This window comes from Nothoprocta perdicaria, unplaced genomic scaffold (assembly GCF_003342845.1).
Source record: "Nothoprocta perdicaria isolate Ctin4 unplaced genomic scaffold, notPer1 scaffold_23, whole genome shotgun sequence".
NCBI lineage: Eukaryota > Metazoa > Chordata > Aves > Tinamiformes > Tinamidae > Nothoprocta > Nothoprocta perdicaria.
Window position 1 is genome coordinate 386,798 of NW_020455455.1, and position 27,008 is coordinate 413,805.

General features: G+C 40.9%; 1 protein-coding gene across 1 annotated transcript in view; it reads left to right on the forward strand.

The window, feature by feature from the left end:
- The first annotated feature begins 1,206 nt into the window (after positions 1-1,206).
- CDK6 (cyclin dependent kinase 6) overlaps positions 1,207-27,008 on the forward strand; it is a 109,902-nt gene continuing 84,100 nt past the window's right edge. The window contains exons 1-2 of the mRNA XM_026039430.1: positions 1,207-1,439; positions 25,883-26,018. Of these exons, the coding sequence (XP_025895215.1) occupies positions 1,207-1,439; positions 25,883-26,018 (369 nt within the window). The remainder of the gene's footprint in view (positions 1,440-25,882; positions 26,019-27,008) is intronic.

Consider the following 27,008-nt stretch of genomic DNA (forward strand, 5'->3'; position numbering starts at 1 on the left):
CGCCCCTGCCCCGCGCCGCCGGCCGAGGTGTGAGAGCGACTGGCGCTCAGCGGCGCCTGGGGCTCCGCGCGTGGGCCCTCGTTGCGGGGGAGCGGGCGGCAGCCGCGCACGCGGGTGCGGGAGGGGGACGGCGAGGACGGGTGCGGAGCTGGCGCGGGGGTTGCGCGTTTCCTGCAGAGCCGCGGGCGGCGGGGCCGGGTRCCCACGCGGGCCCCCGCGTCGCCAGCGCCGTGCGCTGCCCCACGGGCCGCGCTGCTCCCCGCGGGCGCCTCGCGCCGGCCCTGCGGGGCTGCCCCTTGCGTGGGCAGCGAGAGCGCGAGGCTCTTGCCTGGCCCTGGCTCTGCTGCGGCGCGTGTTTCAGAAAACAGCCCAGCACAAAATGCTCAGCAGCACGTTATTATTATTATATGTTATGTATGTGTGCATTTCTTCTCCCCACAGGCTTTTTGAGGCAGAAATTTGTCTCTAGCAACGTGTTCGTGCAGTGCCTGGCACATGGGGGAGTAGATCAAGGCTGAGATTTCTAAGTGCCGTAAATAAGTAACARTAATATAGCGTGGGATATATTTCAAGGGCTCCACCAGGCAGCATTGAAGAATCTTGGAGTCTTACAGCCCTGACATAAGCTCCTGGACCACACATGAGGAGTTAGCTCTGGCCTCCACGTCTCGGGGGATATTAAGCCCATTGCTCAGTAAAATCCCAAAGAGGGCAGGTGTGTGGGGTAGCCAGCCCTGCAGAACAGGGTGGCTGGGTAGTGTTGTATCAGCCATGCCAAGGCGTTGATAACTTGTCACCCTCGTGGTTCATGTCATGCTGTTCCTCTGCACCGCTTTTGCAGTAGATGGGCTTCATTTTCTCAGTTTTAAACCATGCAAAGTACTGAGGTAAACTGAAAGTCTGCAGAGTTGCGTGTGCTGCAGCAAGAGGCGGAGGGCAGGAGYGGGGACAGCCTGGGCCTAACTCGCTCCTCTCGCTTGCTCTGTCCCCCAGCTCTCGGTGGCTTTGCTGCACCATGCGCCCCAAGGCGGTGTGGTAGTTCCTGGCGGCAGAGGCAGGACGCCCGTCGGGGCCTGAAGGACGGGAGCCGGAGGGCGAGGACATCCCGCTGCTCCCCAGCAGCGGTGCTGGCCGCGCGGCGCGTCCGCAGCCCGAGCRAGCCGCCGGCTTTGGGAAGCGGCAGGGACGGAGGGCAGCGTGGGCAGCATGGATAAGGACGGCACGAACCTGGCCGACCAGCAGTACGAGTGCGTGGCCGAGATCGGCGAGGGCGCCTACGGCAAGGTGTTCAAGGCGCGGGACTTGAAGAACGGCGGGCGCTTCGTGGCGCTGAAGCGGGTGCGGGTGCAGACGAGCGAGGAGGGCATGCCGCTCTCCACCATCCGCGAGGTGGCCGTGCTCCGGCACCTGGAGACCTTCGAGCACCCCAACGTGGTCAGGTGAGGGGCGGCGAGCGCGTGCTGCTCAGCAGGGCCCTCGCACGGCGGCTGCGGGGAGCCGGGCACGTGGGTGACACGAGCAGCCACCTTGAGGCCTTGCGGCTTGGTCCCCGTGCTGGGGCCCTCTCAGGTGGCTTTGCAGACGTGTGGGGCCACCCAGGAGCAGTAGCTGAGAAGTTTGCGCTTTGGGGAAGGTCTCGCCATTCAGAGCTGCGTCGCTGTCCCCGGCGGGGATGGCTCTGCGACCCACAGTTGAGAGGACGCGGTGCTGTCCGAGCGGTGCCAATAGCTCGGGAATGAGCCCTGACTAAACGGCCCGTTGCTGGAACAGATGCTATCAAGGACAGCGCTGGCCTGACCTAAGCTGCTACGTTCTTGTGTAACCAGAATAGTCGAGCGGGTCGTCTCTGGCTTAATTAAAGTTTGCTGTACTTTGCAGGTTCATGATGAAGGAAACATAAATATGGAGGGATTTTTTTCCATGACTTCTTTTTTTTTTTTTCCTGGAACACTGTAGGGGGTCTTTTCTTGCTATATAACGTATTTAACTCTGGCTCTTTGCTTCAGTTTACTGCCTGGTACTCCCTTAAATTGCCCAGAAGTTTTGGGACATGRTTTTGCTATAGATTTCTCTCGCAACCTGTAGCATCCCATGAGCATCCTTTTTTTTTTGCTGGRAACTTCAACAAAAAAGCTTCACCTTGCAGATACCCTGGTATGCAGTAGCTTGAGATTGGTCTGCATCTTGGCAGTGGTGCAATATTAAGAAGAATATTATTGTATCTACACCTTAAATAGCATAAGGAAAATATTTTGTGCTTTAGCTTTGCTAATACCAAGCCTCTTTCAGGTCTATAGAAACTCTGAGCCAGARATGATGTTCAAACTGGCTTGTAGCTGTGATCCTCATGCTTGTTTTAAGGTGGGAGCTGAGGGTTTTTATAGGAGCTGCAAGAGGAAAGGCAAGACAGGAAATAATTGAAGTGCAAAAGAGAATCACTTGAGATAAATTTGTTTTTCTTTCTTCTTTTTTTTTTAAAGGCAGAACACAGTTATTTTTTCCCCAAGCTGAAAGAGTTTATATTCTGAGGTATGGAATGAGTTGGTAGAAAGCCATAGGTCTCCACAGTGAGCAGCAGGATGCAGACTGCAGCTCATCCTTTTCCACTGCTAATCAAACAAATCCACTGCTTGATTAATAACCATTATTTTGACTGGCAGCTAGCAGTGCCAAAGGCTTAGACAATAAATTTCAAAAGTGGGATTTTAGTGTGGGCAGCTTACGGTGCTTGGGCGCTGAATCAAGTGACTTGGTTTACGGAGGAGTGCGCACAACTTCTGATTTTCTTGGCAGTAGAGATAATTGAGAGTTCTTACAATCTCTGAAATTTAGGCCATTGACTTCTGAAGGTAAATATAGATTTAGATGTCCATGTTTAGACATTTACATATTGGAAAATTATAATCCTTGCTAGAGAATAATCAAATATTGTACTATTTATTATTTTTCTTTGTCAGTTGAATCTTCCCAGATGAAGCACCATTTTTTTTTAATATCTTTTAAATCTTTTCTGAGAACAAAGAGGGGAGTAAAAGAAGCACTTCCAAACATCCTCTCTTCCAAAATGGAAAGGATGCTGTGTGAAAGATCATCTCTGTGGAGCACATTTGCCATCTGTAGAGCAAGGGAAGTTACAACTAGCATTTCAGAATGTTTGAAGTCATTTCCTTGTAATGAAAAATTACTTAAAATACTTAAATGCCTCAGTTCTGTTACAAAATACGGTAAAAGAGTTTGCAATTTATTAAAATTAGGGGACTATTTTTGTACTATGTAAATACTCACAAAAGGGCATACTGTAAATGAAGAACTGCACTTTTGTGCAGCTGACCTGGCTATACTCAATTGGTGAACATATTTTGCCTACAAAAATGTTCATTATGGCTGCATTTGGGAAACTGGTGTGGTAGCAAGGGTAGTAAATGGAAGTAATGGCACATACATTGTCTCAATACTGTATTAGAAGGTGCATCACTTTCAGAGYGCTTTAGCAAAACCACAAATAGAGGAAAACAGATTTTTCATGAAGAAAAAGTTGAAATCTATTTTTTTGTTATTTTTTCAAAATGTTGTAGGCAACCAGCTTGGGGCAAATAAGTGAGAAATGCAAATACAATGTGGGATCGGTTGTCTCTGAGTAATGACATGYGTGATCCACGAGTCGTTCAGTGAACACTGACAGTCACCCTAGTGAGTCAAAATTCAGACAAACTTCAGATAATTGAGACCCATGTGATCTGTGCTGCTGAGCAATCCTGGCCGTGGTACCGTGGYCTCAGTTGATGACAACTGCAATTCCAGGGCTTTTTTGTCGCTAAGAAGTAGTGCTCAGCATGAAGAAGACTTTGTGTGTAAAGACACAGCACTTGCTAGGTGTAGCTCCATGGTTCACTGGTGATGGAGTCATCGTGTGGGACCAGCAGCTTCTCTGGCCCAGGATAGTCAAGCTGGGCTTAGGTTCCCATCTTGTGAGAGCCTGAGAMGCTGTTAGTGCCAGCATTGATTCCTGCTGCTTGTCATTGGGGCTGGAAAAGAATTTTCTTCCTAAGGAAGAAATGTCTAAATAGCCTAGAATAAATTTAAATAAAATATTTATAGTATTTTTTCATGCTACTTCTTGCTATTTATTATATCTTTGGACTTCTATCAAAGTCTGTCATTTTTGTAGCAATGCAGTAGGCTGGTGCATTTATCACAGCRCAGTCACTTTCCTACAAAAGACAATAAAATTAGTTAAAACTTCACTGCAGAATCAAACAAGAAGAGAGGGAAGTTAGAAGGGAAAAAGTCTATTCCTTAGCAAAAAAAAAGTGATGGTAGTGGAACTCTCTGAACATTGACTATAAAGGGAGTAAGGGCTGGCAGACTGACCCAGAATTTCCTAAAACCATCAGAAAACAACACAGAGAATCGCATGAGGAAAGCACAGTAAAAAGGACAGTTGGTTTGTACTTCACATTTTCTCCTGTTTGCATTTGCTGTTTTTTGAAGCTGCCTCCATCAGGACACCTTAACCTGTTTTATTTATCTCTACAAAACAAAAAGTAGCCACTCTTCAAGAGCAAATGTCACTGTAATCAAGAGCAAATGTCACTGCAATTTATTTTAAAATAAAGTACACTCTAGGCTATGAAATGTCCCTTGTAATTGGGAGGATGATAGAGGCGCTTCTCTAGCTTATCTTTCAGATAATACAATGAAATACTTTATTAAAACTTTATACAGTAGTTAAATCTGGCAAAAGATTGGTCTAGCACTTATATAATTTAGGGCTGTTCTCTTTGGGAAGAACTGAAATATATGTAGACAAAGGACAGACTTTGCCAGGAATAAATGACATATTAGATTCAGGAAATTCCTGTGTGTAAAACTGGGAGTATTCCCTGCTGCAATATATCTGTAAAAATTCCTCCTGTGATTTTAATGTTAAATTCAGCGCTATACTGTGTCCATTTTATATCTCTCCTGATGGCAATCAGATGGATAATTTTCCTCTAATGTTAATTGCTCATCAGASTCTCAAGTTGCACTCTAGAAAGGCCATATATATGAAGGAATACTGTAATTCTTGCAGTATTTCTTTTCTAGCATATCTCTACACATATATTCAACAGTTCTACTAGTGYTGAACCTTAAGCAATAGAAAGAAGCTGCAAAACTCTATAGTTTTGCTTCCTGGCATTTTTTGATTTTGTTTAGGTTTTAATAAGTCCAACTTTTTTTTTGGTATTTTTGTGGGTTAGTAGGTCTTATGTTTTAAAACAGCCAGGAAAATATTGGAATATAATCTATTAGAGTATAATCTGACCTGGGATATTATTTCAATGATAAACGTTAGAAGTCTTGCCATTCRACAACATGCTAATTGCTATATAATAAGGAATTGAAAGTCATAGTTCTCTCCTTTTTCTTAACTTGCAGAATGAGTAGCCCAGATAAATGACTTCTGCTCAACGTAATGATCTATGTAGTGGGAAGCATGGCTTTATTCCTCAATCTGTTTGACACGGGGAGAAGTCTGTAGGAAACGCAGCAGTTACGACATTTATTTGCCCAATTCTGTGTTGTTCAAGATCGTATGTTACTTTTTAGCTGATGAAACATAAATGCTGCTGTGGACACGGTCTGCAGTACAGCTCTGTGTTGTTTTTTCCCTGCTTTTGCACTCCAGTGATCCTCACCTCTTATCTTTTGCTTTGCACATGGGTGTTTTTTGGAGTGCTCCAACTGATGCCCTTGGCAAGGAATTCAGAATATATATGTAATAACTCATCGGAGCACAGGGAAATGCTTGTGCAAAGCAATTTGGAAGTGCAGTTGTTTTGCTTACTCTGTTCATCACGTTCAAACCATATGGGAACATACAATGGAAGAAGTAATTCAAAATGCAGTAGCTGGTTTTGTTTCTCTTTGCAGCACATGGTAACACTGGTATTGGCTTTATTACTGGGCTGTGATTAAGCTTGAAGGATGATCTTCCCAAAGACTGAGGTGTTCCAACCCTTACCACGAAGCATTTCTATTTTAGGGGGCGTTTGTCTCCGGTGAATTCTGCTTCCTTCCTTACTTCCTTTTTCTGCCAAGCTAATGTTAAACTTTTAGTGCATGACATCATTCCTACAGATCAACCGGGCGCAATCCAATTTATTTTTGTATAGCACCACTTACATGGCATGTGACAAGTCCTTGAATAGAAAGCACTGAGGAGCTCTGTGTTGTTTGGTAGCAGGATTATCATGCATGCAGAAAGTGAAATAAGCTGCAGAGATGGAGGGAGGCAGAAGAACAGGAACCTGAAACTTAAAAATTTCAGGGTTAAATGGATTGTTGTGGCAGATTTGTCTCAATTAAGATAGAAGAGCTGGATGAATAACGGGAAGGAAAAACTGAGTCAGTTTTAGWCTCACACAAACAGGATGGTCTTCAAGGCAGGGTTTGAAGACGGGAAGGGCTTTGGCAGAGAGAGGAATTTCCAGGCTTGGGAGCAGCGTGGGAGATGCTCCCTCGCTCCAAAGCGTGCCGGGGAGGGGGACGCTGTGATTCCAGTGGGGATGGAAGCAGCATTGGCCGGGAGAGACGGAGTCTCCAACAGCAGGAGGGCCAGGGCAGGCCGTGTGGTCCATGCTGGATGGGGTTGGACAGGAGGTGGCATTTGGAGAGGTTCGTCAGGCTGCCAGAGGATGCTGTGAAATGGCCACATGTGGATGCTGGCATGCAGTCACCTGTCTGCAGCCCCACGGGGAAGATGAAAAGCAAGTGCAGGGAAAATAAGCGCTGGTCTCCCTGTCCATATGGGGTGTATATTGGTAACGGATGCGATGGTTTAGTTTGAATACATGATCTACCAGAAACAGGGCAAGATAAGAGTATATGGAGAAGGAAAGATTGCATATGGAGTAGTGTTTTAAGCCCTAGAAATTCATTTTCTGGAGGGAGTGCAAACTTTCTCCAGAAAGCAYTGTATCTTATGCAGAACCTAAACTTGCTATAAAACAGGCATTTCCAGCCCTCGTGTGGGAAAACATGGGCTGTTTTGGACCGTGCCAGTCTATCCCGGGAGCAGGAAGGCATCCACATGCTGGATAAGCCGTGGAAGGGGCAGGACAGCAGATGCTTCATCCCAACTCGCAGGATCAGGAGCAGATTAGTGGGAACTTTCCAGGATGCTCYTTGGTACCTCGATGCCCATGGAGATGTGGACTAGAGCAGGGAGAAGGAGAGAACGGACAGTCCTGCCCAGGTGTTCGGAAGAAAGTAGCTGCAGTCACTCAGCTGAGTGCTAAATGGGTCACTCAGGTACCGTCAGTGGGATTCAAGAAATATTTGAGGCTGATCAGATTAGTTAGTGCATTATCCAGTAGGAATGAGTATGGTGCTAAATATGCCTTAAATTTCAAAGTTTTCTTCTGAACAGGGCTCACAAAACAGTGATTGGGACCACACACCTAAGGATATGAATGATAGATAGTAATGCACTAACTACAGCATTATTTCTAGACGATTTTTTCTCTTAGAAATTCAGGCAAATCATGTGGAATGAATAAATGAATAATATAGTTATCTTGATAGAGCAGAAAGGCCGTGTACAGTAACATGAACTTGGCACCCAGAGTGGCTGTTCAATGTGTCTATCTTTGAGTCACTTAGTAATTATAATTAGTACTTGACTTACTTCTGTTCTGAAGTTCTGAAATTATTTTATAAAGTTCAACAACCCCAAACCCCAAAATAATACAAGTTGCTATTCATATGAAAAAGCTGTGGCTGTTACGTAGAGCATTTGAAATTTACCCTGCACATAAAATCTAATTGGTTTCCAGTTTTACCAAAGAAGTGGATTCTCAGTAAGCTAACAAATGGTCGTAACTGTGTTTTTGTATAAATATACATTTACTAGAAAGGCATGATTGTCTGCAAACTATTCCTTTAAACTGAAAAAAAAACATTTCTAGTTCACCTAGATGTTGATGTAGGTGATCTGATATAGAATTTTTGGGGGAGAGTAGAGTAATATTCTTTAAGCTTTTCTGATTTGAGAGGATTTTGATAGGAAGATCATCGAATAGTGGATATATGACTGTTGACTTCCATGATGCTTCAAAATACATCACTATAGTGCATCCAAACTATTGTAGTAATTGGCCTATCTACGTATTTACCTATTATGTATTTACGTATCCTTAGAACATTTTTTCCTRTCCTTAAAAGTGCACAAAGAAATATTCTTCTAAACAAGCATTTAAAGTCATGCCTAAAATTTTGTATGTGTTTTCTCTAAGCAAAAGGAATACCCTATTAAAGGAGTACTAAGAAACCATTCCATATGAAGCTTCAGATATATTTTTAAAATTTTAGAAGCAGAGGATTCTCTACCCTAAGAAGCATCCCCCTTAGTTTTAGGACCAAGTGATGATTTCATTTACTGGAATGAAGGCTGTACTGGCATGTGCCAACTTGCTGATATTAGCAGAGTTGCTTTGGGATTCCTTACATATCTTGAAATCAATCTGCAAGCATAGTACAGAGTTCCATGCTGTTTTCAATGCTAACACTGACTGGGTATCTCTCTGGTTCATCATAATCAGGTAATTGATCTTTTCTTAGTAAAAAAAAAACCCCATAATTCAAAATTCGTCTTTGTAGGAGTTTCCACTAGTTAATGATTAAAACCCCCATTCTATTGCAGATGAATCATACTAAGCTTAAATGGAACTTACTGAGCTTGGACTTTTGCAACATTAGTCAGTGCAAAATGTTACATGTTTTGATAGAGATACAAAAAGGAAGTGAGAAATAGAATGGAAAAGTCTATGTGAGGTTTTTTTTTTCTCTTTTATGAGACCTTTTGGCCAGTCCTGCAATGTCTGCTGGAAGTGTGGTCACTCCGATAAGTGCCCCAAGGTGCCTGTTGCCGTTCGACACCTCCAGGGAATTCCTTTCTCCCCCAAATCCATTAATTATAAACCGGAAATTTCCGCACTTTGTGGGCTGTTTCTTAAGGGAGCGAATTTGCAGGAGCTCTGTGTGAGCGCAGATCCTCGCTGCGCCGACGCTTTTGTTTCTCGCGGCCGCGGAGCCGGCGCTCTACTGTAAGGGTCGAATTCTAGCCCTATTTTTTTCACATTTGATGTGGTATTTTGCATACAGCTGCAGGGTAGACAGTTACCTTTGAAAGGAACATTTGGCTGGTTTAATTTGATTAGAGCAAACCACCTCAATCATTTCTGAACTAAGACCGTTTTCATTTTAACTTGGCAGGAGGAGCTGGGAATGGACTGACTGTGCTTAGATGCACGGGGGAGTGCGAGTTTGGACACACAGCGAGCTCGGAAACAAAACAACCTTAGAGGGCTTTACACATTCTGCCCCTGCCCCACAGAAAGGGAGGGATGTGAAACCCTCCGTTATCACTGTGATTAACTTTCACTTGCTGTGGCAAGGAATCCGTCGCTGCGAATGTTCCTACAAGGAGCTGGAAAAACTTAGCAGGATAGAAATGCCTCATCATGCATTTTAAAGAGCATATGCAATGTTAAAAACAGATATAGGATATGAAAGTCTTGCGTTTACAGCAAACATAAAACCCCCTGGCAACAGCATTTTGAGTAAAAATATGATAAAATGCAGCGTATAAGTGTAAATGTGGTGGATTTCTCTTAGGTACAGTGTGTCAGTATTCAAATTCTATCCCTTTTAATAATTCCTAGTACAATTTTCCCCCGTTCTGCCATGCATCAAGTCCATTTGTTACCTCTTTCTGCATTATATGAATACAAATGTATTACAAAAATTTTAAAAAGATAAGAATCTTAATAAGAATCTTAAAAAAAGATAAGAATCTTAAAGTTTACAGTATTATCTATTATTTTTGCTTTCCAGTTGCCCTCACTGGTGACGAAATCATTTCCATAGAAAAGCTGTCATTACTATCAGGAATATGACAGTGTCTTATAATGAATTTAATGAATTGACAAATCTGGACCCTTCAATAAACTTGTCAATAGAYTTGTATGACATTCCTCCGAAAAGTCGATTATAACCTTCAAGCTCTCTGACTTTACATTAGTATTGTATTTAGGATATTTTAGTCAGAAGATTACAGAAGTTGAAGGAAAATCTTTAGGCTGTTCTTGTGCTATGTTCTGAAAATCAAAAACATCAYGAACCGTTCATCTAGGTGAGCAGCCTAACGTTCATTACCAACGGGGCAACTGCATTCACATATTCCAGCTAATTCAAGAATACAGTTGTAAACTTAAGGCTTGAGTTAATGTGAGAGTTTTCCATATGGATTTTAGATTCGCAGCTATTGAATTTATGACTATTTGTGGTATACAAGTAGTTTTCTCAGCAGGTTTTTCACTGATAGGGACTCCAAGTTTCTCCTGATCAGCTTTGCTGCTCTCATTTATCTTCCTTTTTAGCATCACAAATGACTCTTCTGTACTGTGATATTGTACTCTCAAGTACTTGCTGTGTATCCCCAAGTTGTTACCCCTAAATTATAATTTACGCCGGGCAGTACTTCACCTAGAACAGTCATTTAAGTGCTATATACATCTCACTACTTAAAGAAGTAATGTTTCTATATCTACMACTAGGGACTTTTTGATTGATGTACTGCACTAAAAAAAATGCACGTCTAATTTGTTCCTCAGCAGCACAGCACAAGAACATTTATTGTTGATTTCCAGGTTTCTTACTGACAGTGTAAGTCAATGACCTGCCTTATTTTTCTCAACGAAAATATGTTACAAGGTGGATCGCATTTGATATTTTTTTCTAACCTCAAACTTGGTTTATATGTGACCTTTACAACACTGAGATTGAGCAGCATCTGCAGTTTTAATTAGTGCCTTGTTGATCCTTAGATAACCTTCTAGATTGTTAATAGAGATAGGCCTGCCACGAGTCTTTGAGGTTTTCTTTTAGATATCTCCAATCAATTTGTTGTCCTAATGCGCCTCTCTTCAAAGGCTGCACAACCAGTTTTGATCAAAGCGGTTAATCAGAACAGTGATCCAGGCAGGTTTGAATCAATGACTGTAGAGATTGAAAATCACAATTAAATGTTCCAGTAAACTTCTAATATTTGCTATTTTCAAACGGCTCCAGACAAGTATTTCTGTAGGACTGAGCACCTGAAACTTTTCATTCCACTGAATSCCATTCATCACATTGCCTTTGTGGCTGTAACTTTATTAGAAAAGAGAGAGAGTTGCCCGACATTACTTACCATTGTGCTGCTTATTGTTCACGTTGTCTTTATTCTCATGATTTTTAAATTATTTTATTACRTCCAATTAAAATATCTGCTAGAGATGTTATACAAAAATTATACAAAAGCAAATCTCTATTGCTATTCCTCTATAGAAGGAGAGACAACAGGAGACTACAGCAGTACAAATCAAGAGTAATTGCAAAAAAAAAAAGAGTTAGGTAACTCACTTGACTGAAAATGAAAGGTATTTGTGGCTATAGATGAAACCCAGATAGGTGAATAACACTGATGAGGGAGTGTTTTTAAAAGATGTTTTAGATACACTGGAATGTCCCAGATTCATGGGATATTGYTACATCTGTAAGCAAATGCATTTCAAAGGCTGCTTAGTCTTTAGTGAGCTCAGGCTGAGTAGTCAAGACTATTCTGCAGAAACAAAACATAACTCTTAAAAAACAAAACTGAGATATTTTGTCTGTAGGATTATTCAACCATCCTCTGAATCAGTAGAAGGATATTGAGTCTTTATTCTCAAAAAGGTTGGAAAGTCGAGTAAATTTACTAAAACCATTGTAAAGGACAGTTTCAGCCAAGAGAGCACAATTGCTGTTGATAAAGAAGTGGGCATGGTTTAAGGAATGGACTCATAGACCCCTTTGGGGAAGGAACTGTGCTTAAAGTACAAGGAGGAGAGGTTGTTCTCTACATATTTTGAAGTGACGTACAGCAGCTGGTTTAAGAACTTCTTCCAGTCAAGCCACAATGTAATAATGGCCACAAGATAATTACATTTGATATCTTTGGAGAATGGATGGTTCCAAAACTTGGTAATAACAGTAGGCTTTAGAAAAGAAAGCTTAAGAAAAGGAGACAGTTAAAAATCAAGAAGGAATGTATTAAAATTCTTAGATTTAGCGTGGTAGTTACTTCAATGGAGATTTGTAGCAGGACATTTTGTAAATTTTGTATCTACCTTAGATATTTACCCTTCCTTGGAAATTTTGGTACAGAAGAAACCAGGTGTAAAACAATGAAAAAGGAATGCCAGATAAGAACTGTGAGCAGTCATCTAACTTTAGCCATCAAAATAGGAAGTGTATGCTCCAACCTCATGATGATTTAGATTTTTTTTCCATAGTGAATGGAGAGRGAGGATATGCTTTCTGCTCATGATTCATCTCAGCCACCCAGTACCTGCGCCGGAATGGAGCTCATTGCCCTCTGGAAATGCCTTCTCTGGGTGACTAATACAGAGTGGACTCCCAGCTAGTGTTAGATGTGATTAATGCCTATCGGTATGGTGCAAAAGTTAAAAGGTGGATAATGGAAACACTAGTGGGGAATTTGTACAGCAAATAAGAAAAGTTACAAAAGCAAATAGGAAATTGGGGTAGGAGAACAAGAGATTAGTATTGAAATCAGAGTGTGCTTGGTCTATCAAAAATAGAGATATAGATAATCAAATAACAAATCAGTATTACAAGGGACCGTACTTTTTACCAAACCTTGTAGTATAGGGATTGTTGATAAGGGTTTGTAGAAGCCAGTTTTGTTTTTTCAGGTAGCAAAAATGTGTTCCTCCTAAAAGCAGATTGTGGGTTTCTGTGAAGTGCACTGACAAACACTCGAACTGCTTCTAGTTGCACTTGGCACCAAAGGGAACAGGATGTAGCTGGAATGGGTAGTCACATCCTGGTTACCCCGTACCCAGTCTCGAACTCCAAAACACAGACGCCATTTCGCTCAAAACTTGTTAATCTTTTCCAAGTGGAGGCATTGTTGAGAAGTGCATCAGAGACCTCCGCTCGATACTCGTTATAATATTATAACGAGTTATATTATTATATTATATATATATTATATATATATATTATATATATTATTATAATATTATAAGCTGCATGAAGAGCAGCTCAGGAAAAACACCTGAAATGGTGACATTTATGAAAAGTCACTTCAGTTCTGTGATAACTCAGAAAGTTGCTGAATGGACCTTTATAAAATATATGAACCAAGACATCTGCCAAGGTCTTCTTTCTCAAATGCTAAGTCTCTCCTGTTTTTCTCGTTTTCCTTCACCCTGCTGTACTGGTCAGGTACAACATTTGCTACTAAGTGAGGCAATTATCTCACTATTAGTAACATCCTGATGCTACACACACCTTTCCTTCATAACTGACTAAAATACCCTTAAAGCAAGTTACTTGATGATACAATTACTTGATGATACAAGTAATTGGAAAAAAATACGGTATCTAGCCTGTCAAAGGTTCTCCCCTGACTTACCAAAGACTTGAAGTCTTTGATGATTGATGGTGATCATATATACCTTTAGCTTTTGGAATAATGTGTTGGAATTTCAAGGGCTGTTTATCATCTTTAGACATGGTAGCTCACATTACTAGAAAATAGCCTACAAAATTAAAATCAATATATTCTGTTAACAGATTTTCCAGATTCAAATGTTTAAGTCACGTGTCTGTTGGAACTAATTCTTTCCTAATTTGAACTACAAAGCTTGAAAACAACCTTTTTATCATGAAACTGCTAACAAGATAACTCTAGCAAAGTAAATAAGTCGCTTTATTAGTTTGTGTGCACGTGCATAAGTTTATGTGGATGTGGAAAAGAAAAGCCAAGAAAATCTCAAAATTTTACTGTATTTTTTCCAGCAAGTTCAGAGTTATTATATTGTAACACAGTTGAGGATTTTTATATGTGTAGAACTGCAGTTAGTTTAAAATCTGGGCCTTAAAAATATCTGAATGGATCTCTGATTGAAATGTAAAACACCAAATTGAAAGGGAATGAGGATAAACCAGAAAAAATAATCCCTCAATCTTATTGTTTTTACATGTTATGTGACATTGAAAATAGGAGCTGAGAACTAAAATGCCATGTCATTCCTAAGTATAAAAAAATAGTAAGTTTTACTAATGGTAATCTGGATGAAGTAAATAAAAATTAGAAAGCCTGATGTGAGCGACAAACAGCCACATCAATATATGAAAGAGTAAACGTGTAGTGGCTCAACCTAGCTGGGGTACAGTCCTTCCAGCAGGCAAATGAACAGGGGATGTCAAGCTTAAAAGTTATTTAAGTGCTTTTGRGAATATTTTGGTGATGGAATCATGGAATCATGGTGTCTCCATTTATATTGTTCTTTGTTATTAAATTTGTCAAATCTCATAAATAGATACAACATATAGATACTCGTTATAATATTATAAAACCAAGATATGCATGCATGAAAAGCAGCTCAGGAAAAAAACCTGAAATGGTGACATTTATGAAAAGTCACTTCAGTTCTGTGATAACTCAGAAAGTTGCTGAATGGACCTTTATAAAATATATGAACCAAGTCACTTCTAAGTGGAGACAGCTGGGGTCTATTTAATATCCTGTGTAAAATAGAGGGGTCAACTTCCTGGAATAATGTAGGAGTTTTATTTCATGAATATCTTACTAATGCAGGGATCTGGGGTGACGGTAGGACTCTTAAACTAAAATGTGGCCTAAGCTAAAAGCACCGTGTTTCGTTTGCGCTTCCGTGTGAGCTGCTGTGCATGGGGCAGGATGGTAGGAAGCCCATCCCTGTGGTGCCAGGGAGACACGGGGCTCTGTGGGTCCAGGGAAGTGTCTGTCATGTGGCTGCTCCCTTCTGCAGGCAGCTGAGCTTGGGATGTGCTTCTCATCCTCTACTGTTATGATTTAGGCGTTAGACTATAGTAAATGTAGTGACTTGTGATTGTACTGAAGGCCCTAAATACTTAAATTGTGTTTTAATTTTGGAACATTGATACATAAATTACTTAATTTATCTTGACAGTTTGAAGGTGTCCCTTTTTCCCCTTGCCATAGTGCAGCCATATCTTTACTGTCTAGGGTCATGTATTTCCTCAATGTATTCTCTATATCCATGTGTTTTAAGTAGTCCTGACTCCTTGAGTTTAAACATTTATTTCGTCTTCTAAGTCCTACTGTTTCACAGAATCACAGAATGGTTAAGCTTGGAAGAGACTTCTAGAAATCCATCTAGTCCAACCCGTCAGCTCCAGCAGGGAGGAATTTCATGCGTATTTCATTGGACATTGGACGTATGGGTGAAGCTATATATCTTTGTAGGCCAGTTCCCGTGGCAAATGTTCAGAAAAAAAGTATCAATATTTAGCACTAATTGACTGTCCAATGGCAGCTTTACATTGTAGGTCTGTAGTGATGGAGAATTAATTGTATTCTTGCTGTGGAGAAGAAATTATCTATCTCTACCAGAGCACTGGTAATTATAGAGAAAGTCAAGTACCTACATTGATAATTTGATATTTTTAATACTTGAGGTTGAGGAGTTAGGCCTACAGAGTCATTAAAAYGATTGTAAATAGTGAGGGGAAAATAAATTGGAAGAAGAAGGCTGCAGGGATAGATGAGGAGAGAGATGCAGAAATTGAGTGAAAGAAAAAGAAAAGGAGAGAGAAACGTGGCATGAAAAATGTGACAAGTTTTTCAGCAGCAGCTGAATGCTTTATATAAAATTAACTTGCAATTTTGTTGTAAAATATTTGTGTAAACAATGATCTCTAGTATGGTTAGAAATTTTGGTGGAAATTTGGTCTTTGCTTGATTGCTTACTTAGATGGAAGAATGGAGACTTTTGAGGAGAGGCTGATGCCAGAACATAGTTAAAGAGGTACAAGAAGAAGTCTTGAAATGAAGACTGGGTATTTTTTTATGTTAGGTTGCAAAGAGAAGGAAATTGAAAAAACAAATAAACAAACAAAATGCACTGTGTCAACAGAATAGTCAAGCAGACAAGGACCAAGAGAGGTTTCTGTAGGTGGTGCAGGTACAATGAAGCCTTGCATGGTGTGTGATGTGCTAACACTGCTGAGCCTCAGCATCTTGTCGTCCTCCTTGGATGGAGCAGACAACACTTTGATTGCAAGGACTGCCTAAATATTCACCTTATTTTCATTTGCCTATACATAAAATTGTATTAGCGCAGGAACCAGACCTTGTTTTGCAATGTTTCTTATATAAGTGTGTTCAGTTACTTCGGCASTGTGAGAGACATATTGTTGCAAAGCAGCCAAAATACAGTTTTGCTATTTATTTACATCTGACATATGCCATCATTTACAAAATAATGAATTTATTCCAAARTTATCCTTGCATTAAAATGTAAATCCTAATCTCATGCTGCTAAAAGATGCCCCAAAAGAAATAGTTACCATTGCCCTGAAGTAATAAAACAGTCAAATAAAATTTATTGCCAGCTCAAAATGCTACTAACACCTCATTTTCATTGCCAAACTCTGCAAATAATCTTTAATTTGTTTTCTTTTACATATGTTTGCAAGAGAGTAAAGGAAATACTTAAAAAGCTGTACAGCYTGTACAATTCTTAACTCAGCGTGCATTAATCTATAAATGCCTGGCTTGCAGTGTCATGTAAACTGGATGGAAGAAGAGGAAACATTTATCAGGCAACTACCTGAGGAATGGAGAATGAAAGGACCTGAGAAGACATACTTCTAGGGCTTTTTTTTTTTGCATATGTTGGGAATTAATTTAAAACAAGACAGAAATTACAGGACGATCAAAGGCTGTGATTGCACTGAGCAGAATGCAAACCTTTCTACATTTAAAAAAGAAAATCCATGAAGCTCCATTTTTAAGAACTTCTAAAATGCAGTGGCTTGAATTCTGACAAAATGAGTAAGGAATTTGCATGGTAATGGAAATGAGGATCCATTTCTTTTTATATAGTGCGTGTTTAAGAGCAATTGCCTTCTGGCTAAATTTATTAAGCCAGAAAAAATCTTGTAAATTTCTATTGAAGATTTATTAGTCCCGTTTGCTCCTTTTCGGTACAGCAGGAATATTAAACTGCATCCTGTGAGTTGTCACAGGTGGAACTCCCCTTCAAATTAAAGAAAATTCAGGACCTGAGCCAAAGGCATTTAAATACATATAATAACTTCATGAGACTTAGGCTGAGTCTCTTGTGTGCAGAGAATTTTAAGACTGATCAAGAATTTTAAGACTGATCAAGGCCTGTGCCGTTAAGTGAATATGTCAGATGTGTTTTCAGTGTCAATTTTTTGGATACCTCTTATTTTCTTGTAAGCTCCTCAAGAGAAAACATATTTTTAAGCCTTCTCAAAAAACTGAATGTATCCTGGTATCCCACCAACTAAATTGTTATGTGGGATAGAGTCATCTCTCTGAAGTTCAACTAAGATCAAGCATTGGGTCATGTCTCCGAAGTTCAACTGAAATGAAGTCACATGTGTCAGTCAGTTGCCTAGGCATCCTCTATTGCCAACAGCACCTCCAGGGAGGTATTTTGCTCCCTTCCTCTTTCCCTGGAGTACATCTGAGGCAGGAACGCTTAGCATAGCCTAACCACCAAACTGCTGAGCAGCTAAATTGCATGACGTACATGTCTTTTGTGGTAGCTGAGGAGAGAGCCCAACACTTCCCCAGGCTCTTAGTTTTTAATGGATAGCACTTGAACTATGTGATGATATATGGCCAAAGAAAGCCACATTTGGTGGGGTTGTCAGGTTTTTGCAAGTCTTAACTCTGCCCTCTGCACCCGCTGGAATTTCTTTTAAGTGTAAACGTAGCTTATATATAACTCTATGTTACTCCCGTTTTCTTTAAAGAGGAATGCAATGTTTAGGTGCATGGATCTGGCTGCCTTCCAAAACCAGATCCTATTTGTCTTTCCTACTCATGTGAGCAAATGCCATGGTTTGGGTTTTTGGAAATAACTGCAGTGTCACTGACTATGGACAGAGGGGGAAACAGTTCCCAGCATATTCTGTGGAGGTGACAGGTGCAGGACAAGGTCCCTGGAAGTCCAGATCTGGTCATGGAGCCACTGCAGTGTGTACTGAAGGAAGGGACTCCCTTGGTCACCAGTTCCCAGCACACACAGCCATCCTGGGAGTAAGCAACAATATCAAAACCCAATCAGAGTCACTGCTCATGAAGTATAACCAAAAAATCTTGTGAACTAYGTCTTTATTTCTGTGTCTTTTAACCTCATAGAGGAGAAACATGTGTGGAATTTATAGATAAAATCTAAGACATGTTGTTAGTTTTCACTTTGTCTATTCAATTGCTTCTGCTGCCTAACTCTGCTTGCCTTGGAAGTGGGTAGATATGTCTGGTCCATTTTCAGGAAACTTTGAGCAGTGAGGGACCATTAGTTCTAAATAAACAGATGGCTTCAGGATATTTAGACATTTTAAAAGTTGTTTTCATGCAGTTTAAATAACTGATGGCAAATTGATGTTGTGAACAGATAGGCAAATTCACTGCAAATGCCCTGCCCTAGCCCTACCACGCARATGCCGAGGTCAGTCAGCACCCGTTTTGCATCTTCCTCAGTGGCTTGGTGGTCTTGTTACTACTGGCCCATGTAGCGATAGCACTTAGTCCTTTCCATAAAAGGCTTATAATTTCTTACATAGTTTCGCCAAGTATAGACCACAAGCATGTGGGTGTAGGTGACACGGAGGGTTTTGCATTGCTGTTTGCCCAGTGACTGGCCGGCTAATTATAAGAGATAAGTGTAGATTGGCCTGTAGATTGGCCATTCATCGCTGCAAAGCAAGAATTTAGAAGCAAATTTAGAAGCAGACTTGTGTTGGAGTTACTTAAAATTTTTAAAATGTTGAAAAAAAAAAGCACCTCAAGAACTGCTATAATATGGCAAGGATTTCAAAGACTGTATGAGACAGAACGTTAGACTTGAGTTTGTGTGATATTCTTCCTGTTGTTATTTTTGATATGTTAGGCTCACTGTAAGTCACTTATCTCAAGTGTAGACAATTTCTCATTGGAAAAAAGGTTAAATTTTTTTAGCTACTAAAGACAAGAATAAATAATAATTTATAAAGTTTTGAAATTTTCTAAAGATCAATCATTGCTTTTATTGAAGGCCAGGGAGGAGAAGATCAGCTTGCATATGGCACAATTCTGAATTCCAAATGTAAACTGAAATGTGGCATTTGTAGCAATCAGTTTGACTATACATGCAAAAAGACTGCATTTCACTGTGTCCCTTCATGCTCTAGGTACAGCTGGGAGTCAAGGGTAACTTCTATGGTCCTTTCATTTGAATTAAACAAAATCAGTATTCAGACATAAGTTTTATTTGCATGTTGAGCAATTTAAAGGATGGGAACCATGTATAAAGGAATGCAGCTTTCCCTGAGGAAGGTATTCTCCCAAAAATGTAAAACATTTAATAAAAGATGCACATACAGTCCCAATGAATCAGAGCATCTTTAATTTGTACTCTGAACTGGAGGCTTATGCGCACACTCAGTACTGTATAACAGCAGTATACAGAACTCTGAAAAGCAGTGTACATTTGCATGCCTTAGGAGCGCATGAGAGCAATACAAATAGGTCAGACAGATCTTAAAGAATCCGACAGTGACTTTTTTTGCAACAGGCTGTGCTGTTTTTTCAGATTTTTGAGTGACTTTGTCCCGCACAGAGAGTCTGTTCGGTAGGGCAGTACAAAGAGTAAATACTGTCATCAACAGGCTGATAGTTTCTGTAGATACTGCTCAGTGCATGGCCAAGTTTGGGTTTAAAATCCATTTCAACAAGATGAAAATGTTAATAGGCTGGTAAGAATTAAATGTTTTGGGATAGGAGTGGGTTATAGGTTGAGTCCTGAAGCTGAAGTTCTGCCAGTGGGAATGTTGTTTGAATTGCTAAGCTTTACCACATTGATTTCTGTTCCCTGGCTATTAAAAATAATCTGCCCTCCCAAAGAAGGTGAACAAGAAATGTAAGAAATGTCAATGTGGAAGCTAGAAAAGACTAGGCTAGAAACAAAGAGAAGTGTAGAGCACATCTTGTCAAATGTCCTGTTTGTTGAAGTAAAACTCGTAACAACTGCATCCTTTAGTGGGTGGCACAGTGAGTACATTTGGCCTTCTCATCTTCTGGCCACAAAGCTCGGCCTCTGTTGCAAGTGAAAACGAGTGTTGGTGGTTTCATCCAAGAGATGTTTGTCTGCAGCACAGAACCCTTCGATGTGGCCCCCAGGCTGACATGGGCCCGCGTGGGGCTGGCACAGGCCGTGCGGGGCTGGCGCGGGCCCACGTGGGGCTGGCGCGGGCCCGCGTGGGGCTGGCACAGGCCGTGCGGGGCTGGCGCAGGAGAGCCGGCGCTGCAGGTCGGGCCTCACGTCCGAGCCGTGCGTTGAGAGCCTGCCCGGGCAGCCCACACCGTCGGACCTTCGCCAGCACCCGTTACTTCACTTTCAAGAGCATCTATTTCTCACTGTCCCTTTCTCTGCCTCTCCTTCTCACACACACTTAAAGAACAAGAACATCTTTTATGAAACTAAACATTTTAAATCATTTTTCCAAGGCTTAGAGGGGAGAGACTGGAAAAAATTACAGCGCAAGGCTCAGCTTGCAGATGAACGATTGCTTGTCATCTTAATATCTCCCTTCCTTCTCTTAAACCTCACTGTTGAGTGCTCTCTCAGAAAGCATGCTGGCTGGACGCTGCTGGACTAGGTCCTGCGTCTATACTGCTGGAATAAGACGTTCTGCTCCCTTCCATCAGGCAGTGACTTTTACGTGGTAGCTATTTTTGCTTTGTACACATCAGGTAATGGCCAAGTGACAGTGGAGTTGAAAACATCTTATCCTCATGATGTCGGCTTGTCTGAGGCGGGCACACATCTGTTAGGTGTGATGTTAGATCCTCCTGCCCCTTTCTGTTATTTGCTTGAAAGAATCGCAGGAGGAGACGGGGCTCCGCTTTCCTGGGAGGGTGGCGGAGCAGGGAGGATGTGCTGATCACCTCCCACCCCAAACTCAGCAGAAATGTAGACATGAAGGATTCTGGATACAACTGAAGGCTGCCAGCAGCCATGTAGAGATGCTGAAGCTTTTTTTAATTAATGAGGATGTGCTTCTGGAACATGGTTCCAGCAAGTTGGAGCTTGCTGTGGGCTGGTTCACCCTGCTACAGGTGGCAGTGCTGTGCTGTCCCACCCAGGGCTTTCAGTGCAGAGGTGGGTCAGTTGACTATTGGTCAAGGGTCTCAACGTGATGCCGCAGTCCGCCATGGAGACACAGAGTAGGTGTTGATGCACCTCAGTGCAGCTGCCATTAGTGTACAAATGAATTGAGAAGCTCCTGAAGGTCCCACACATTTTTGAAACTGGAGCTTAAGTCATGTACTACGATGTGATTTTAGAAATTTTATCTCAGAGAAAGCACACTTACCAAAAATAGGAGATACTCCAAATCTAGAGGCCTGTGTATCTGCATGTGCATTTTTTTTTATCATTTACAAATAATTCCCTAGCACTACTTAGAACAAGAACACTTTGAAGTCTGAGATGCTAGCTTACAAAGGCATGGAGAAGTAGGTAATTTCTGATGAGGATGTAACAGAGAAGTGTGTCCTGGAGAAAGGGAAAGATATTGTTATACATTTTGGAGTAAAAAGCTCTATTTCTTGTTGGGCTATGTGGGACATGATTCTTGCCATGCACATGTCCCAGTTCACTTGCCAAACTGCTGTTTTCATTTGCAGTATGGTCTATACACCAAGTATATGCAAGTCCAAGTGGAGACTGATGCTAGTAGGGTCTTCCTTTCTTCAAAAACAGGAAAGGAGCTAAAGTAGCTAAAATAAAAAAGGACAAAGAAAATAGGGCTTTTCAGGGAGTACATAGTTTAAAAAGTTGGGGTGGATGAAGTGGCTGGTAAGAAGCCAGGTCCTAGAAACCAAGTAGCTTTCAAAGAGCAGAAGAATCTAAGGCTGCTACTGAAATCTGCCATCAAAGGATGCCTGACTGTCAATGGTTTTAGGTATGAGAGGCTGAAATTTTTGTGCCCATGAAAATTATAGGCTCCCAGGTCTAGTTGGAGCCAAATGTAGTGAAAGCAGAAGCTATTTGGGCTCTCCCACACATATTTGTCAATAAACCTCAACCATGACCTGTAATACTGTTGGTATTTCAGTCTTGTGGTGTTTGTGTAAACACCGTCAATCATACATAAATTCTGTCATGGTTTTCTGTCATCTGGATATATGTCTTTCAGAGCAAGGTYGAGACCACCAAACTCTTTCCCTCTGAGACTTTGTCGAGACTTATGAAGCCTTAGAACTGCAATTTATTCTGATGCCACTAATTGCCACACCATGGTTTGCTTAAACCTTTCTCCTTCTCATAAATCAGTGGCTCCAGTTCTCTTTCTTTGCCATGTATAAGTCAGGAAGCAGCGAGGCRGAGACTGTTCCTAAGAAAATTAAAATAAATCCCTGTTATTTAAAAACTTTCTGAGGGCAGGGACTGTCTTTTTGTTCAGTTCTGTGAGTGACCAGCACAGTAACAGGATCTTTGTTCATGTCAGATTAGTCCTACTGCAATAAAAATAACAACAAGCTTTTGGATGCTTTGGCAGCAGCTATCTCATTCTTTGGTCTTCCCTTTGACTCTCTTCTGGCCAATTTTCCAATTGTACTTCCTCATCTGTGTGACAGTAGCCAAGGGAGCTAACATCCTACAGATTTTAATATCTTCATGTCCGATTTTGTTGTTGTTTTTAAGATTCTTGCAGGTGTCTTGGACGGATGGTTTTGATCTCTGTCACCGGAAAAAATGCTCTGGAAAAAAATACTAATTATACTTGGGAAACTTTAGAGCAGTCCACAAAGCATCTCAAAAGCAAGTCCAGTAACAACGAAGGACTGTCCAGAAGCAGCTACCAAATTAGAGAAGACTCAGTATTTTTCAAAAGAACTTGCAAAGTGGTCCATTTCTTCTAAAAGCATTTAATGCTCACAGTGTATCTCATAGAACAAAAATGAACTGAAATTGCATTTGTCACACATAGGAAGCTACAAAGAATTTAAGATGCATCACCTAGTTTTCTGCATTCAGAAGACAAGGTATTTCTGTAAAAAAGCAGATATTCTGTCAGGTTACAACAAGACCCACGAGGGGCTAGAAGTACAAAACCTCCTATAAACTTAGATTTGTTCGTACTAAGCTTTTTCTCTTTAGTACAATTAGCTTGAAAAAAATGCCTGCATTAAAACACAGGTCTTCAGTGAGTATCTGTTCAACAGTGTTTAAATTCAGCTTGACACATCAAGCCGTGTATGATTCCCAGCCAAACATCTTGTTAAATACTTGCAGGATTTCCCATAGCGGATCTTACTGTAATCAAATAATTCAAACGTTTCTTTGGTGAGCACAATAGAAGGGCAGGGCTTGTGTTTACAAAGTGTTTGGTATGGAAATCCTGTATTAATTGAGGAAGATTGACTTCTCCTAGGACAGCGTGCACGAAATAGCTCCTTAAATAAAAGGCCATATGCTGCAGCCTGTTGCACAGAGGCAAGTCTAGCAGTTAGTTAGAYACAGAAAAACACAAAGAAATGGCTCCTAAGAAGTGCAGAGTTAATCCTAACTAAAGGCAGCGTGATGGGGCTGTGTGTAGGGATGATTTTTTTTGCAGTGGATATAAAAGAATGTAATTTGGAAAATCTTGGTCTTATCCCTACGGAAGCTATCAAGTAAAGAGGCCTCATCGCACTCTATCTGTTTCCGGGATGACTAGCCCAGGCATTGCCAGATGTTACTTTTTTTTTGTAATGTCGAGGACTTACATAAGCAGTGCTTTAAATAATTATCTTTTTAAGGCAGCRGCTGTATTTTCTGTGAGTAAACACGATGTGCTTCCACCCGGCCTGCTGCAGGATCAGGGGCTTTCATTGCTAGCAGTGAAGCACTTCTCACGTCACATAAAAGGTGCATGCAAGTGAAAGATGRATCGGTTTTACTCAGAGGGGTGATTATAGACGACTAGAATTGCCCTCCTTTGAGTTCCTAGTTTGGCAGTGCCAGAAAATGCAGGAATCAAAATAAGCCCTACACATAAGAGGTAAACAGAATCAGCATTTGCTTTCTTCTGAAGTGAATTGGGAGTTACATGTTGCTTCTATATTCTGGAATATTTTTTCCTTTTTTTTTTTTGTAGAATGATAATTCTGCTATAGTTGAAAGGATGATTTGGCCAGTGTATTAAATACCTGGCCAAAAAAAAAAAAAAAAAAAAAAAAAAAAAAAGGTGTTTCAGAACATTTTTAGGTGAATGTAGGTCAACACAAAGGAATCATACAGTTGGAAATATTTTCCAGTGTTTATGTTCAGATGTTCAGACCTGTCTGGCTCCTCTCTATTTGCATGTGTTGGGGTTATAGGCAGTCCGGCTACATTCCACATTGATTTATATAAATATATTGCAGATTATTAACCTCCAGCCAATTTCAAATACCAGCTAATTTCACTTTTCAGGGTGGTGTGTGACTTTCCACAAAACTGATTTTACTGTGTGCAAGGCAGCTATCTCCTGTATAATGCCTCCATAAGAGAATCATAAAGAGAATATTATTTCCCTTTATGAGACTTGTGCTTGGACATTTGCTGTTAGACTCACTTTTTTACCATAATCATTTAATCAATATTTCTTRACGGAAAATTGTTTGGGGCTTGATTTATATCCCACCAGTAAGAAAGAGATTTTTTTTTCCCCTGGTGATTTTAGAGCAGAGTGATATTCTCAGCTGCTGTAAATGTGAGTGCCTGCTGCTCCATCCTTGCTTCTGGTGCTGCCCGGCAGCATCCTAGAAGACCCACACTGGCATTTCTGTAGTGAGCTTGGAAAAACAGCAAGGTTTGACACATACAGTGAAGCTGGAGGTTAGAACTGTAAAATCTGAGTATATTGTCAGTGTTGTCAAGTATGTCTAGAAAACAGATCATTTTCTTCAATTTCATTATAAAGCAGATTTTTATACCACACACCACTGTGGAACACCAGTTGAAGGAGTCCAGTTTACTAAAGAGGTGTTTTCAGAAAATACTTACTTATGAAATTGCCATGACTTTTGAGGTTGTGATTCAGTGCTTTCTCACTGAAAACCTTCTTTAAGCAAAAAGGACTGTGCATGCATTCATTTTCAAAATATGGTGTTTAATAAGCAATTTGTTCAAATAAGATATAGGAAATGCTCTTAAAAGTGGCACTCGAGTCTTGAAACGTTGAATCTAYAGCATATCAAGTGAAGCGCAGTGCAGTCTCATTGCAGTCTTCACAGACAGTTATGCCAATTCCTGCTTTTTCTTCTGTTGTGAAACAGTTTGAGATTTAAGATAAGAAGTAAATACTTAATGCAAAATATTTTCCTAGTCTTGTTTTTTCAGATGACCTATTTAAAAATYAATGACCCCCACAGGCTTTGTGCCTAAGCTGTTGGCTACAGATAGGAAGTCTTTAGCCTTAGGACTGAGAACAAAGATATTACTTGATAGAGTTACCAGAAATCTTTCACTGTCCACAAAATAAATAAGAATTATTGTAAGTATGGGGATAAAAGAAAACACATGTAATAAAACAACATAGCTGCCATGATGCTGACCAAAACAAGCTCTACCTTCAGTGCTGCTTTTGAAGTGTTATGTTGGGGGTGAGGGGGTGCAAGGGGAAGGAATAGATGGCATAAATTCTTTCTATAAGAAGTTTTTAATTATATTCACTGGATAGTATGGCTGTACTGGTTCCTGTGTACTTACCTCCTCTTTTCTTTTCCTCCTCTCAGATTGTTTGACGTGTGCACCGTGTCCCGAACAGACAGAGAGACCAAGTTAACATTAGTGTTTGAACATGTGGATCAAGACTTGACTACTTATTTGGATAAAGTTCCAGAGCCTGGAGTACCTACTGAAACTATAAAGGTATTTAAGAAGAAAGRTTTGGGATATTGTTTCAGAAAATATTATATAGGCAGGACAAAGGATAAAATGGCAAGGCCTTGCAAGGGCAAACTGCATTTTGCTTCCACGGGATCTTTCATATTAAAATTGAGTGATGTCCCACTTTCAGGGTAGTGCAGAGATCTGCAGTCAGTAGCTGGGGGATTCTCTATATCTTGTACTCGCTTTCCTCTTTTCTTCTCTTTCAGATTTATAAGTAAGTCCCCTGACTCTCAGCTATTTTACTGCAGTCCCCCAAAATTTAACATTGCAAATCATTAAGAATGGCCTTTACTTGGGCCTGCAAGCAGATGACTCCCATTACTGTTTAGTCCAGGACTACTTGAACCTTCCCTAGAGGGTGTCTGCCAGAGTGCTGGATATTGTTAGAACGGACAGGATAGACTGTGGGGTAAATCATAAATYCTGTGCTTATTCCCTTGCTTTCGCCTTTTGTTTTTTATTCAGTAGTTTGCTCTTCTCCTTTGGCTATATATGTTTGCATGGTGTCCCTATGAGACTATTTTCATTTCATGTCCCTCTGACCAGAAAGGTGCCTGTGCTTTTCCAGAGCAGATCTTCACCAGGAACATGAGGGGAAGGAGTTTGGGCTCAGCACCCCTGGAGAGAAGGGGTTGTGCTCCAGTGGGTGGCTGGTTGTTGTGGAACCTGGAAAGGTTCTCGGTACCTGGTAGGATGATCATGAAGTTTTCCCACCACACATCATCTCATGCTCTGCATCTGCAAGGAAGGACCTTTTCCCCAGATAGGAAGTGCTTGTATTGCTGATGCTGAAATAGGTTTTCCAAATCCTCCTTTTTCCTCTACTGGGGATTCCGCATGAAGTGCTACATAAGGGATCATAGTTTGAAATGTTTGAGAAATGTTTGAGAAACTATTCAAGCCTGGGAACAGAAGTACAGGTATTGATGTTCCTATGTTTTGGCTGTATCTATTCAACAATTCTTTTGC